The following is a 16,427-nucleotide window of genomic DNA, read 5'->3' as shown; positions in this document are numbered from 1 at the left end:
TAATAATTGTTTTAAAAGAATTCTTCTGGGAATAAAAAATTCTAAGAAATAAATTAACAAAAATGGTCTGTGGCAGAAATCCAAATTATGGTATTAAAGATAGGGAAATAAGTAGATGAGGGCAGTAAATGTAAGCCATGTTTATATAGCAAGGAGTCAAAGGTGATACCTGTTCTATTACAAAACACATTGATTTCAAAATACGGCTTTATTTACAACTGTGTATAAAATATGAAAACTAAAAATTAAACAATAGACATAGATTTTTTCCCCTGCACAAAACATATACAAAGATTCACGAATGGGAGAATTCATTGCAAACAACATAACATTTTAGATAAAAAACACTTAAAAGGACAAAAAGTTGAATTTACTTGAAAGACAAAGTAAAATAAAGATGTAACAGCATGACATTTGCACATGAAAATGGATGAATCAAAGACTTTAAGAAAAAAGAAGTAGGCGGGGCGCAGTGGCTCATGCCTGTAATCCCAGCACTTTGAGAGGCCGTCGTAGTGGGCAGGTCACTTGAGGTCAGGAGTTTGAAAACAGCCTGGCCAACATGATGAAACCCTATCTCTACTAAAAAAAATAATAATAATAAAAATAGCCAGGCATAGTGGCGGGCACCTGTAATCCCAGCGACTCGGGAGGCCGAGGCAGGAGAAAAGCTTAAACCTGGGAGGTGAAGGTTGGAGGTTGTAGTAAGCTGAGATCGCACCACTACACTCCAGCCTAGGCAACAAGAGGGAAACTTTGTTTCAATAAAAAGAAAAAAAAAAAAGAAAAAATAAGTAACTGATAGAAGCACAGTAATGTTCAGATAAATTTAATCCATTTATGTCAGGAGAAAAAACATACAGGATTTGTTTACATTATAGTTAAAATTTAATAATATTGAAATATATGTCCTATAAAGAGTCTTTCTTTTTTTTGAGACGGAGTCTAGCTCTGTCGCCCAGGCTGGAGTGCACTGGCACGATCTTGGCTCACTGCAAGCTCCACCTCCTGGGTTCACACCATTTTCCCGCCTCAATCTCCCAAAGATCTGGGACTACAGGCGCTCGTCACCACGCCCGGCTAGTTGTTTTATATTTTTAGTAGAGACAGGGTTTCACTGTTAGCCAGGATGGTCTTGATCTCCTGACCCCGTGATCCGCCTGCCTCGGCCTCCCAAAGTGCTGGGATTACAGGCATGAGCCACCGCACCCGGCCAAGAGTCATTTTTTTTAAGACTTCACAGATCAACTTAAGAGCTTGTAATGAAAAGTTGAAGTTACATTGGGCCAAAAGGAAATTTCACCAATTGCCCTAAGCGAAAACAATACCTCACAAAACACTGGTGTTGTTATCATCTAACCCTATTATCTGACCACAATGTAGTGAAAAAAGGGTCAAATCTCAATAGTGACAAAGTTTGTTTAACACTTAACAGTACTTTGCTCAATTGTCATTCTATCAAACAGGATGTGAAAATATCATTAGAAAATGACAGTCTCTCAAAAGTGTGTTCAGAGATAAATTCACATCTTTAAAAAGTTTTATTAATATAAAAGGAAAAATAAATTAACAATGATTCAGCCAGTAAGATTCATAAAAGAATGAAGAGGAAAACAGGAAAGAAAGTGTAAAAAGAAAGAAAGAAAAATGGAAAAAAAATTACTGATAAAGAAATCTCAAAACTGGACCTTTGAAAAACAGTAACAAAAGAACTAATCGAGAAAATTAAGAAGAAAACACTAATAAATTCTAAATATTAAGGCAGTCATAAAAACCAATACAAGAGATGTTTATAGTATTAGAAAATACTGGGGTTACTTCTAAAAATGGCTTTGAGGCCAGATGGTTTCCTTCAAACATGCAAGAACTCTGATCCCAAGGGTCTCTGGAGAGAAAATACAAATTGCAAAATTCCATAATTTATTTTGTGAATTTAACATCATCTGATACCAAAAACTTGCAGAGACAGAGGCCAGTTTCAAGGTCAAACCAACATGGGTTTAAAAAAACGTGAGTTAAAAGCTTGACTCTCCGTTTACTACCCGTGTTACCTTACAGAAAAGAATTACATGAAATATACCAAAAATATACTTTAGAAAATGCTATTTATCTGCTGTAGGTACACAACTAATGTTAGCTAGCTGCCGTAATAACAGCATAGAACACACATATATACACATACATTATGTAGTAAAAGAAAATCTCAGAAAAATAAACTCAAAGACATAAAATATGCTAAAATTAAACCAATAGCATATTAAATAACTAAATCTGATTCATAAATATAAGCAGGGAATATTAACAATGTATTATTCTAATAAATTATATCAACAAATCTAGTATGAGAAACTATATATTCATCTCAACGGATACGGAAACACCCAAATCTCATTCCTAATGATAATATAAAACCAAAAATGCTGCATAGGCATTATGAAGAACATCTAAAAGAAACACAAACATTGACAAAAAGTGAAACAGAAGGTGGAAAAAAAAAAAGGAATCAATAGAAAATCAGGATCTAAATGTGAATGCTTACTATTTCATAATATTTACTATTTTGTGAAGGGTTAATGTAATCGAAGTAATATTGTGATGATATCAGCTTCCTTATTTTTAGTACTTTCCATATACCTAAGTTCATTTTTTGCTAGCAACAATCCTGTGATTCTGAGTTATTGACCCAAATTTCAGATGAAAAAACTGCAACTAAACAAGGTTAAGAAATACGACTTCCACTTGCTCAAGTCTATCCAGGAAATAATAGTAGAGGCAGGATTGGAACTGAAGTTAGCTTGACTCCAAAATCTCCACTTATAATGACTAATCTGTACCACTATCCAATAAGAACAAATATGAAAAATTCTTAAAACACAGACAAGTATTACTATCATCAGATGCTATGAATATATTCTGAAAAAAACAAACAAGATATAATGTGAGCTATAATATAATGTGAGTTAAAGGACCTAGGGATAAGAAAAGCATACAAAAATAATGGCTCTGTTACAGATAAGTAATAATCAGTTAAAGAAATAATACCAATAGCAAAACAAACAAATATTTGCTATTCCAAAAAATATGTCTGAAAACCTATGAAACTAAGGACAAGTCTGATACATTAATATGCCAATAAAAAGAAGATCTAAACAATGTATAATGATTTTCTTGATTGGGAATACTTGTAAAGAAGCCAAGATTTACACAATTGTTATAAATTGCCACTGGGATTGTTTTTGGAACACAAAAGACTAGTTCTAAATTTTATCTGGGAAAATGAACGAATAAGTATGTTTAAGAAAATGTTTAAGATATGAAGTGATTCTGTAATGTTTAAAGATTTGGTAGAATGATAGAACAGAAAATAGTAAAGGAAGTCTTCATACATGCAACAACTTAAAAGAAGACAAAACAAACTGCTTTTGGAGGAGATAGATTACTTAACAAATGACATTGGGCAAATAGGATCCCTATAAAAACTCAATTTAGATCCTCATACTGGACAACAAAATAAACTCTAGTTGGTTAAACTTTAATGATGACAAATAAAACAAGAAAGCAGCATCACATATCATCACTGATTTGTGGTATCTAAAAATTAAAACCAGTGAACTTATGGATATAGAAAGTAGAAGAATGGTTACGGAGGCTGTGAAGGGTGGTGATGGGGAGTGCTGGGGGGAGGTAGGAATGGTTACAGGTGGTCAAAAATAATAGTTAGAAAAAATGAATAAGACCTACTAAATGATGGCACAACAGGGTGACTATAGTCAATAATAACTTAATTGTACATTTAAAAATAACTAAAAGAGTGATTGGATTGTTTGTAACTTAAAGGATAAATGCTTGTGTCACGGATATCCCATTCTCCATGATGTGATCACTACACATTTCATGCCTGTATCAAAGCACCTCATGTACCCCCTATATACACATACTATGTACTTACAAAAATATTAAAAATTAAAAACTCAAAAAATAAAGAAAACACTACATGAAAATGTCACTTATTAATAAATTTTGAAATAGGAAAGAACTTCCTAGCCTGAGACTTTTAAATCTGGGGTCCATGAATTCCCTGAAGGTACAGGAAATTCCTTGCCACATGTAAGTCTGGACTCATTTAGGGTGAAACATACATAGCTTCATCAGCATATGTAAAATTCTCTAGGAGGTACAAAAAGATTGGGTATGCCTATCTAATTGAAGATTTCATAAAGAACACATGTATTTGACTAAATAATACTTTTAAAATAAATTTAAAAATTCCCTATTTCAAAACAATATAAACAATACCTAAAAGCAAATGAAAAATTAAAAAATTACTTGCTATAACTATGGCCAAAAGGTAATATGTTGGGTATATGCAGGTAAGACAAATACGAACATGAAAGAGTATTAGGTGATTAGTAGAGGATTCGAAGCATTATTATCTTTTCGAGTGACTTTGAAATACACTTTTCAAATTCAATTTGAATACCAGTCCTTACAATTCAAAAATGTCTCAGCATCTAATTTCCAAGAACTGAATGGAGACAGCACCTACAAAAACCTGAAACCTTCTTTAATCTAATCTTGCTTGACTGCAGGTTAGAAGAACATTATTTGGTTAAAAAAAGGTTGGTTTAAAAAAACAAATGGGAGGGGAACAACAAAATGAACAACACAATCTGAAAGGAAGGCAAAATGCAGACTGAAGACAAAGTATGCAGTATTTTTATAGTAAACATGATGCATATATTAAGAATATTTGGAACTAGCATCATAGCATTAGGAGTTACACTAAAAGCTTAAAACATGCTTAAAGTTGGCTGTGTAGGGAGATATTTGATTTACATTCTACATGATTTATATATATATTACATAAAATGTATTTTGATAATACTTATATTAATTTGAAGATTATATTATAAATAATACATTATATAAATAAATACCTAAATTTTAAAAATGGTTCTATTGCTAATAATATATTATAATCATCATGGGATTGCTCTTCCTGGAATCTGTCAGTATTAAATAAATATTTATTTGCTTCTAAGGTATTAGTGGCAAATGAAATTAGTAGAATGCTTGCAAGCACCACTTTGATGAAAAAGGCTCTCAATCTTTTGTATTTCAAAGACTGGAACATTGTTTTTCAACTTGGGAATCAACGTGAGATTCATCACTTTCATTGCTAAGTAAGGATAGCATCATTTCCTACAAGTAGGAAAATGTTATGCGAAAACAGTATATATAATCAGAATGAGTCACTTGAAAAATTCCTTTTTTGAAATTAAAAAATATACCTTTGTTTTAAAACTAACCTACATTGCCATTGTTATTCACCTTTGCCTGGTGACCCCTGAACACTCTCACTGAATAGCATCTCTACAGACCAGATGGTTTCTGGGCAGTCTTCCAATGTTATGATTCTTCAGACAAACTGACAACAATTGCTTTATATTCCAGGTATGGGATCCCAAATGCTTGAGAGTTTTAGCACACTGAAAATTATAAAATTGAATACATCTGCTATGGAAAATGAGGCTATCAAATGTCAATTCCAATGGCACCTAAATTCAGAGCAACGAACAAAAATTCAGCATGACTAATACGATCACTCCTGTATCACACTCTCTCCAGGAAGCTCGCTACAACATTCTTTCAAGTTGTTTGTAAAACCAATAGCTAAATAACAAGCAGACTCTGCTGAGAGCCCTTGAGAGACCCTCACCTCCCTATTTTAAATCTCACTAGAATTCTCTTCCTTCGCACCAACATTCCCTGGTTGTGTACCAAGATTTTCAAATAAATTCGAGTGCTCACTGAAGACTACATAACTGCATTCTTGCTGACTAGATGAACAATTTTCATCTGTGAAGTCATGCCAGTTTTCAACCTGTTTTCAATCATATACAGGCAGGTTTCTAAATTTGTTATAGGAATATAAAAATTATGGATCATTCAGGTATTCCTCTTTATCATTTGGCCTTCTATTAAGGCTTGGTTGTGACTGCAAGCTCTATTAGATGAAAAAGGTAAGATGTGTTTAACGTTGCCAGAAAGCAATAACTCAGTTAAAAACTCACAAAAACCAACTGTAAGTTGAATCACTTTTATGACTCCAGTTGCAGCAAAAATGCTGTCATCTCCTTGATGACCTTGCCACTTCTTTTCCTTATTTGCTGTTATTCATCCTTTCCTACTCTTCACCCTACCATCAATCCCGCTAGCACAATATAATGTTTTGTTCTATTTTTTCCTTCACGCCAGATATAATTATCTTTAATCTCTACCTCCCTAGACTGAAATGTAGGCTCTGTTGGAGCCAAGTTCAAGGCCTCACACACATTTGTGCTCAACTTACTTGACTGTTCCTGGCAGCTCTGGCAAGGACCATGCATGTTTTGTTCATAGATGTATTCTAGTTCTTAGCACAGTGCCAGGCACATACCGAACTAGCTAAACATTGCAACAATGACTTGTAAGATGTATTACAGGTTTAGAAATATGAAGAAAAAGTTTGTTTCAAAATAAAGAAATTATGATAACAAGCATGACTCAATAAATATTTCCTGAATGAATCAATCAAGATTTAGAGTTTAAACAATATCTCACTAACTACAGATACTGGAATAGATACCTATCCCTACTTTTGAATAGCTGTAGGGAAAGTTCCTTCTCTCCATTTACTCATTCATTCACTTTGCAGTTTATAGTGTCCATTTGTAATTAACCATGTCCCGTTACAGTACTTAACACAGAAAGGTGATGTGGTAGAATGGTGGGTTCTGGTGTCACATTACCTTGAATCCACCTACCACACCTATCACCTGTGTGAATTCTTACCCCTCATTTTCCACATAGGAAATGTGGTGATAATGCCTACCTTAGAGCACTGCTTTGAGGATAAAATGAGATTACCAGTGTAACACTCAGCTCAGTATTTGGCATAAAGCAAGCATTCAATGAAGGTTGACTGCTGTTTTTTCCACCGTTTTCTCTCTTCATTTTATCTTTTTGCACTATGCAACATCTCCACACTCAAGGGGGGCCAATGGCAAGAAGAATCTTTTGGGTCACAAACAGGATATCACTGTCTGATGTACTATAATCTTTACTGGTAGGGATGATACTACCAGGCGTCACAGACTTACTGCTTTTTCTGTGATATGCAAACAACATAAACTTTTACTTCATCTTACTCACACATGAGGTGGTTACTCAATAAAGTTCAGAATTATGAATAGAGAAATGAAAACTTAATCTAAGATGGTAAGAAATAATGCAATCTTATAAACACACAATGTCTTTCTTTTTGTGTTGCATGTTCTATTGCAGGTATTACAGTTCATTTCACTATGAATGTGTCGGTTGGAGCTTTCAACACATCAGATGCCATAATCAATTTGTTGATGTCAGGATGAATAAAATCTTACATGTTAGTAAACTGACATGCTTTCAATCTGTCCTTTTTATTTTCCTTATTTACTTTTCTCTCCTAGTGATGGCAAAATGCATTATGATTATAAATTTTTAAACAGAGGAAAAAAAAGAATGCTGGAATCAGTTAATACAAAAACTAGATTCCAGTGCCACTAGGAACAATTAGGCTCTTCCGAGCAAATGACACCAAACAATTTTAACTTTTATATGACAAAACTGTCCTGGAAGTAAAAAATTACAGGGCAAGACAATGTAGCCATAGGCTAGATCAATTCAAAACTCAATCGAAGAAAACTTAGCATATAAACAGATTAAGTTTGAATTGTGTTTCAATATAGAGTAGAGGAATATAATCTGAGAATTTTTAAATACAAAAACAGCAATATTTGATGAAGCCATCCAATGAGTTATTATGCAATGAATCTTTTAATATGTTTTGACTAAAGTGATTAAGTAGCAGGCTATGATGTGAAACTAATAGACCCTAAAAAAAAAGTCATCTTCTCTTTTTCTTAGCAAGAAAAATTATATTTGATGGTATTTGGGGTGTTACCATAGGCACTATCAAGAACAAAAATGTCCTGGCAATGAGTAAAATCCACAAACCCTCAAGAGACTAAATTTAATACTAAATTTCACATATTTCTTGTAAACTCACTAATACATCAGTGGAGTTTCTAAGCAATCTTATCGGGCAACTGTGTAAAGGTTAATTTGCTAACACTCTGTTTAAATTAAAAGACACAGAAGCAGATGAGCAATTCATAATGTAAATAATATTCTCTGTTTTCTTTTACTTTTTAAAAATGGGAACCGTCTCAGTCATTGACAGCAATCATGATCTCTGGGTAGGCACCTTTCGCGGATTAATTAACTGATGGGGAGGCTGATGTACCAGAGGACAGTCAATAATTGCCAGAGAAATTTGCTACGGGTCTTGTTGCAAAATCTGTAGGCCCAGAGACTTTCTTGTACTACTGGATTTTTATGCAGCTTCTAATCCCCAGAATCCCATGGGAAGAATAAAGGGTATCTATTTCCATAGATGGTACCACAATTTACCTGAGTTTAGCAAAGAAACTAGATCTTGATTTTTTTTTTTCCTTTTCCCAAAGGCACATATGTAATTCATTACCTGTTGGTTATACCTACAAAATATACATCAAATCTACCCACTTCTCTCTGTCCCCATTCCCATCACCTTGACCAGACTAGCCTAATCCCTCCTGCACTACTACACTGGTTTCCCAAATGGTTTACTTGCCTTGCTCCAGCACAAACTGGATATTTATAACATGAGACACTTCCAACATTTGACACTTGAAAATGATACTTCATCAGCTATACAAGGAAAAGGTCTGGCAATTGCAACAGGACTGACAACTATTCTTTGGGAAAAGCAATCTTTATTATTACAGTAATAAGAATAAAATGTTTTCAGTAACTAATACGTTTTTCAAAATATAGCTAAGGAAAAAGAGGCAGGTAACAGTCTCCTAAGAACTTTTCTGTCTTCAGTTCAGTCTCTGAGCAATTCAACTATCCAACATGTTTCTTAGTTTTCTCATCTAGGGAAGGAGTTGGAACACACTGGCTACATTTCAAGATAATCCAAGGTGAATGAGCCGTTGACCAGGGCTTTTCCAGTCATAATGGACACCTCTGGAAGCTGTAGGTTTTGAAACCATTAGTGCTTTTCCAGTCATAATGGACACCTCTGGAAGCTGTAGTTTTTAAAACCATTAGTGCTTTTCCAGTCATAATGGACACCTCTGGAAGCTGTAGTTTTTGAAACCATTAGTTAAGGTACAAAGTTGAGTCCAGGAAAAATTGGCTTCTACATAATTTGAACTTGAGAAGGACTAGAGGACAGAGTGTATTGTCTGTGTGTATGTAGACATAACAAAGCTATTTTCATGCACAGTCCTGGCAGAAGGCCCGTGGTAACTGCTCTGTGGGTCTGGTTACAATTATTTCACTATAGGGAAGAGTTCAGGACAGTACATCCCTTCTCTGTCCGCTAGGCCTCAAGTCGAAATGTGCACTGTTTTTACCTTATAAACCTTTTTCAGCTCCCCTCCCTGGTTTTCTAGTTCTCTTCACCCCTTCACGCTGTATACCCCAAGCATTCATACCAGACATCTCAGCAAAATTTTAAGCCCAACATCCAACGCTCCAATACACAAACACTCTTAAGAGTGTGTGAAAGGAAGGGCGTGTGGAATACCTGCTTCTTTACCCTTGTATTTGTGTGGAATCAGGGCACATATGCTTGTAGTTCTCTCTGTGCAAGCACTTCCTAAGTTCTCATTAAAATAAATAAAACTGTCGTAAAAGGAAAAGCTTGGTATGCCCTCTGCAATTTTACCTCAATAAGCAAATACACTTGTGCTCCCCGCCCACTGCAGCATCTCACAGAGCTGCATGTGGCCCTCGGGAAAATTTTTAATGAGACATTTTATACTAAAATGTGTTTTTAATTTAAAAAATACAAAGATGATAAGACTAGTTTACGGGATATCAGTACTAAGATGCTAACCTCAATATTAAGAAATGTGTATGTCTATCCTTCTTCTGTAGCCTCCGTTAACAGTGCTCAGTTCTAGAAATCTGACGCACCCCTCACCCCAGTGAGTACTTTAACTCAGAGCTGGCTGGTTCAAAACTCCAGAACCCCTTCTCGACTGTCCCACATATTAACTTCTCACAATCACTGTATCCCAAATATTCTGGTCATTTTCCAACAATTTTCCAACACTGGAAACACATAGGTAAGACAGATTATGATGAAAGGTGAAACAGAAACAGAGTGGTTGATTCATCTGAACTACGTAAGATTTATATAGACGGACTTTTTAGGTTTACAAGAAATGCAGATGGTCAGTTTAATTTCCTGAGAAAATTTTCAGGATGGATTTGTGAAATCAACAGCATATGGTGTGAATCATCCTTTGGCTCAACACTTCTTTAACTTTTCACACTTTGACCTTTCCATGTCTCGAATGATCCCTTCCTCCAAAGATAAAAGGTAGAGGGGCTTCTCTTGGAAGGTGAGAGGGGGAATAGCATCATGTCTTTATTTTAGCCAGGTGAAGTCCACTTCTAATGAATGATAAATCAACAGGATGAGAGACGAGTTGAGGCAGTATGGGAGAAAGAAGTCACTAATGAATATCAGCTAAAGTATTTGGAAGGTAAAAGTAATTAATGAGCAATTCTTTAACTTCTCTAGGAGTCAGTTCCATTGTACAAAAAATAACGCTGGACTAGATGAATTAATTTAATATTTGTTGAGAATGGACCTTGTTCAAAACACTATACTTAGGTGTCACGGAGGATACAAATTTCTATGGAACCAATGTTCCAATTTGAATCATCAAAGCTGGGCATCTCTATTTTCATTCAAGTCCTGCACCCTCTACAAGCTTTCCCCCAGAATGATTTCATTGACTTCCTTAAATAATTTGCATATATCTGTTAGTGTACATTTGCTTCCCTAATGAGAATATATAATCCCCTGAAAGCAAGTGATATATAATATTTTATACATATTTGAATTATGCCCTAACTTAGTGCCTAGTATGATGCTTTAATTTTTTGCAGCATTCAATATATTTGTTATATACACATAAATAAAGATAAGATATAATCCTTATTCTCAAGGAATTTAAATTTAATTTGCAATAGGAGGGAAAAGATAAGTAATAAGGAGAAAGTAGATGACCCTACCTAGAAACATGTGAATGTGTATATGTATGTGCATATATAAGATACCAGAGGGAGCTGATGTTCAATATGCATCGGGTATATTTCTACTGTAGAAGAGCAGCTGTTATTTTAATTTATTTTCTAAATTTAGATCTAGATATATTGGGTTTTCGCACAGTAAGGTATTCTTGTGGCCTCTGAGATATGAAATGTAAGAAAAAGGCTTTGGGGTCACTTACAGCAAGAATTCGTAGGAGATTCTTTATACCAATACCCTTTTAGGAAGTTTTAGATAATTTCAGACGTTTCAACCTGACTCAGTCCCTTTTATTTACCATTCACAGTATAGTGTAACGTTTCTTGATCACTGAACATATATTCTTCGATTTTCCAATGAAAGACCCTTTGCAATCAGCAGAAGAAAGGTTCCTTTGATGAACTTAATTTTTGTATTTCCTGAGTTGATGCTGATATTTTTACATATGAAATATTCCACTAAAATAAGCTTTTCTTTGCTAATAATTGCAGATGGGTGAGGAAAACTTTCAGTACAACTTATTATTCTGAGCACTCTGTACTTTCATGAATGTTAGTTAGACTTTATTTTATAAACCATTTAATACAAACCATCATTTAATAGCAAGCTCTTTTATTTTTTTTCCCCATAGGTCCATAGCACTAGGAGCATATACTAGGATCTAGATGCAAAACACTTACAGACAGAAGGTGTCCTGGCCAGGTTGCTAAGCTAAAATTAGTACAGCCATCTTTCTTTTTGGTTTTTCATTTAATAAACCTGTTTCCTTGCATACTCGTTTTATTTGAACTTTTTGAGTTAGGTTACGTAAAAAGACACCATTTAAGCAGCAATAGCCCAAATGATATCCTATAATCACTGATTACATGTTCCCTATTCACTTAGCTGAAACACCAGAAAGTTACCAAAAAAAAATCCACACACACACAAAAAATTCGTACTGTTAAACCCTCTGAACCAATAAAAATGTTCTGAGGGTACCACAACACAAAAAGTTTTTTCTCCCCTCTCTTTTAAGATTAAAGTATTTTCTCTTATTCTGAAATTGTCCATAATTTTTGGAAGCATCTTTGAGAGCAAGGAATAAATCTCCCACTTTAGCAGAAAAGCAAGACTCATGATGAGATTGTCAAAGGTGGCTGATCTGCCCGCCTCAGTCTCCCAAAGTGCTGGGATTATAGGCATGAGCCACTGCGCCCAGCCTTAGCAAAGTTATTTCATGATCAAACTTGTTATGTTTGAATAAGAGATCTGGATACTTTATCTGTTTCTATGTTTTCTATTTCATTCCACTTCTTTTTCTTTCTCCCCCACGACATTTTTTTTGAGATAAGGTCTCATTCTATTGCCCAGGCTGGAGTGCAATAGAATCTGGTGTGATCATAGCTCACTGCAGCCTTGAACTCCTGGCTCAAGGGATCCTCCTGCCTCAGCCTCCTGAGTAGCTAGGACTACAGGATGGATGTATTTATTTTCTTTTCCCTTAAGTTTCCTGGGAAGGCTTTCGAATGGCAGAGAGGCCAATGGTAGAAGCCGCATCACAGAAGGCACCACAGTCCTACCCATGCAGGCAGACATCTGGAATGTAAGGAAAGGAGGCTGGGGAAAAGCTCAGGATCTAGTTTTCTCTAATGTTCCTAGGACTGAGTAAATACAGTAATCTAGTGATGTTCAGAGAAACAATACATTTCTCCTGATAGTACGGAGATAGCTAGGACATGCAGTTAAATAGGGACTGGCAGACACCCGCAGCTTTTCATTCAAAGGCTCAGCATATCCAGTTACTAAATGAACCCTGACAGGCCATGCATTCCCAGCGAGTAGGGCAGTATCCTGAGTCATAACTCTGCCTAGCACGGTGGCTTTCTCTCCTCTCTTCTTAAAAGAGAGTATCTTGTAGATCTTGCTCCTCAACTTGTGATAGTAAAGGCTGAATCTCAAAATACCAAAGTTCAAGTGCTGTTGAGAAGTAATAGTGTAAGAGGAGATTGCAAGGGGTGGGGCTGGGTAAATGAGTGAGGCACATATACAAGGAATAGGTTTAGATTTAGAGCAACTGCAGCCTTAATGCAGTTGGAGCTCCTCTCTTTAATTTCTTAGTTTTAGGTATGTTTCACATTAAGCTGGAGGCCCAGTGCTTATTGATGCTAATTTAACATCAGTATCTGACCCACCCTTTTAGTAACTCAGACCTCTTTCCCGTAATTTTGAGCTTCATTTTACAGGCAAAGATTGGCCTGTACAACAAACCAATGGAGTCACAAAAAAAGGTTTGTTCTTTCTCAGTTTATCAGATAGTTTACCATCCATTTTGGCCCCACAATTGGAGTGGACTGTTCACATCTTAAAACACAGTGGATTTTCCAGGTAGCCTGTATCTTAGGAACTTCCTTCTACTCATCACAGTTTTGTCAAAAATAGATCTTTATAAATGCTCAAAATGCAAAAGAGAGAGAGAGAAAAAAAAAACAGCTGTAGTCTTTCAATGTGTTACGCAGTCCGAAGTGACCTTATCTCAGGCTATTTGAGGCACAAAGCAAGATTTTTACATTTCAGCTTAAATCATGATTAAAACAACTGTTTTTTTTTTTTTTTAAATAATAGTGTTATAGTAATATCTCAAAGAACTGAGTATCACCTAATTCTATGTGGCAATAGTTACAGTATCAGGCTGCCAAGTTTTAGTTTGAGATAGCCTTTGAGGGAGAGTAGGACAGAGGAATTCCTAATGTTTTTTCTTTTAATATTTTGTGGAAACATATTCCAGAGAAACAATCTAGAATTTCAGAATAAAAACTATGTATTTTTCAAAACTCCTGGGTAGAGTTCACCAAATTAAAAACACAGACACTTAACTGAGACTTCTGCTGCCAGAACACGTTAGTGAAAAGTTGTAAAGTGAGAATTTAATAGGATAAGTGCCAGTTCCTTGCTAAACCCAAACTTTTAACACCTTAAAAGATGTAATATGTTGAAAATGACTTCATATTTAACCTCGTCAAAAAGAAAGAAATCCAAATGTTCATGTGGGCTTGGATATCTCTCAATGTCAAGGCTTGGGCAAGAGGCCACCCAGAGACGGGGCACCATATCCACAGCCCATGTTCTTCCCCCAGTTTCAGTCCAACACATGACTTAGCAATTTACTGTATCCACGTTATATTCAGGTCCAGCTGCCTTAACATAGGCTCTCCGTCTTACAGAGGGGCAGCTGCGAATGCTGGGAAATTACCCGTGTCCTGAGAATGAACTAGCATGATTCTTTTTTTTTTTTCTTTTTTGAGATGGAGTCTCGCTCTGTCACCAGGCTGGAGTGCCGTGGCACGATCTCGGCTCACTGCAAGCTCCGCCTCCCGGGTTCAAGCGATTCCCCTGCCTCAGCTTCCCCAGTAGCTGGGACTACAGGTGCCCGCCATCACACCCAGCTAATTTTTGTATTTTTAGTAAAGATGGGGTTTCACCACGTTGCCCAGGATAGTCTCGATCTCTTGACCTTGTGATCCACCCGCCTCGGCCTCCCAAAGTGCTGGGATTACAGGCATGAGCCACTGCGCCCAGCCACACAGTTCTTATTGTAATCGCTAAGCCTCTTCATTATCTTCATATTCCTTCCCTGTCACTGGCTACTGCGCTACTTCAGGGTGCAACTAGATGAATGGGCCTTTCCCTTCCTCCCTAGGGCAGAGGTGCAAGGCTATTTTTAGAATACCGCTTATATCATTAGTTCAGTTCCTTTTTCTTATGATCTTCCGGCAGGGAGAGCCTCAGAGAACAGGCCTTCCATCCCTATTCTAAAATTGGACAAGACGGGTTTGGAATTCAGATTCTTTTCAGAGATGGTGCCTGTAACATACATGACACAAAACCTCCAGCGGGGGGCTGAGCCAGCACCTCACAATCAAATACATGAATATTTCACAGTAAATGTTATAAATAATACTGTAAATAGCCTCAAATAAGTATATGGCAAACTTTGCCAAAAAATGAACTCTAGTGTTAAATTTGCAAAAGAACGTTCAGTTTTCCCGGCATTTAGGATTTTAAAATTGAGGACAAGAGATTTTAGATCTGTATTATTAGGTTTTCAAAAAGTTAAGACAAATTAACCTATTTGTTCTTAGAGAAAAAAGAGATGGGGACCTATTTACAAATAGCCTAAAGGGGTCTTTCACAGTAATCTTTTTGACATAGAATTTGACTATATTGAACAGGATTTGATATAAGTGGGGTTGTCCTAATCCCTGGCATATTCTATTCTGCAGAGCTAGTCTGTGACTGTGCTATTGTCGTGGAATCTGAGCTGCCTAGTCATGCTTCAGAGCAAGGGACCAGAAATGGGCAGCCCTAACCTCTCTGGGACGCTCAGGAACATTCCCAGACTAGAATAAAAACCTCAACAAGGCAAGAGAGGGAGCCAACTGGCATGCATGTGCTATGACTCCATAATAAAGTAATTACACAGTTTGATTTTTTAAGCATGTAAAACCAAAAACCTTATCTTCTTAATATAGGGGAATTTTTTTTTTTTAAAGCCCAAACCTTTGAAGTTTTAAAGGTGGGATTGGGAAGATTATATTCTAGGTTGTCATGCTAGGGGCCATATACAAGGGAAGGGGTACGTTTTCCCTGAGATCAGGGGTTGTCACCATTGAAGACATATAGAGATCAAGGCTTACTTGGCTTCCAGGGCCAGTGCAATGATGCCTGCAGCCATGGGGGCTGAGGCCGACGTCCCAGTGTGGTTGTCCGTGCAACGCTGCCTCAGATCTGTAGTGATCTGGAAAACAAAGTGAAAAGTTTAGATCTCTGAGGCCAATGTGAGTTATCTGCAAGTAGAAAGAAATATACTCACAAAAATAGAATGGGGGTATATGTTAAATACTTGTTTTAAATTCCTTGTTTCTACATGCCTGTAAATCATATCACTTCCAGAGAACTGCCTGCGTAGATCAACTCTGAAAAGGCAAGGGTTTGGAAACTGAACTCCATTTCTGTTAAAACCAGGGTGAAAACCAGGATGAGCCTATGGATGAAAACATAAAGACTGTGCAAATACCTCTTTAAATTCTGCTCTGTAAGCATCTTGCTTGCTTCTCCCTAGTGCCAGTTCTGGTTAAAACTGAAGTTCTTTCCTTGCCCCAACATTTTAAAATAATCAAACACATTGTATCAAATCCAGACACTGAGCAGGCATTGGCAACATACAGAATAAAAGTACACAGTCCCTGCAGCCCAGAACTCTTACCTTGGG

At 36.3% G+C, this 16,427-nt stretch overlaps 1 protein-coding gene across 6 annotated transcripts in view; it reads right to left on the bottom strand.

The window, feature by feature from the left end:
* Window positions 1-16,427, bottom strand: part of PCSK5 (proprotein convertase subtilisin/kexin type 5) — a 465,827-nt gene that overhangs the window by 232,684 nt on the left and 216,716 nt on the right. For all 6 annotated transcript variants that reach the window (XM_005581952.5, XM_005581953.5, XM_074017691.1 and 3 more), the window contains one exon: window positions 15,853-15,953. In XM_005581952.5, the coding sequence (XP_005582009.3) occupies window positions 15,853-15,953 (101 nt within the window). The remainder of the gene's footprint in view (window positions 1-15,852; window positions 15,954-16,427) is intronic.

This window comes from Macaca fascicularis, chromosome 15 (genome assembly GCF_037993035.2).
Source record: "Macaca fascicularis isolate 582-1 chromosome 15, T2T-MFA8v1.1".
NCBI lineage: Eukaryota > Metazoa > Chordata > Mammalia > Primates > Cercopithecidae > Macaca > Macaca fascicularis.
Note: the sequence above shows the minus strand (reverse complement) of the source record. Positions and strands in the feature narration are given on the sequence as shown.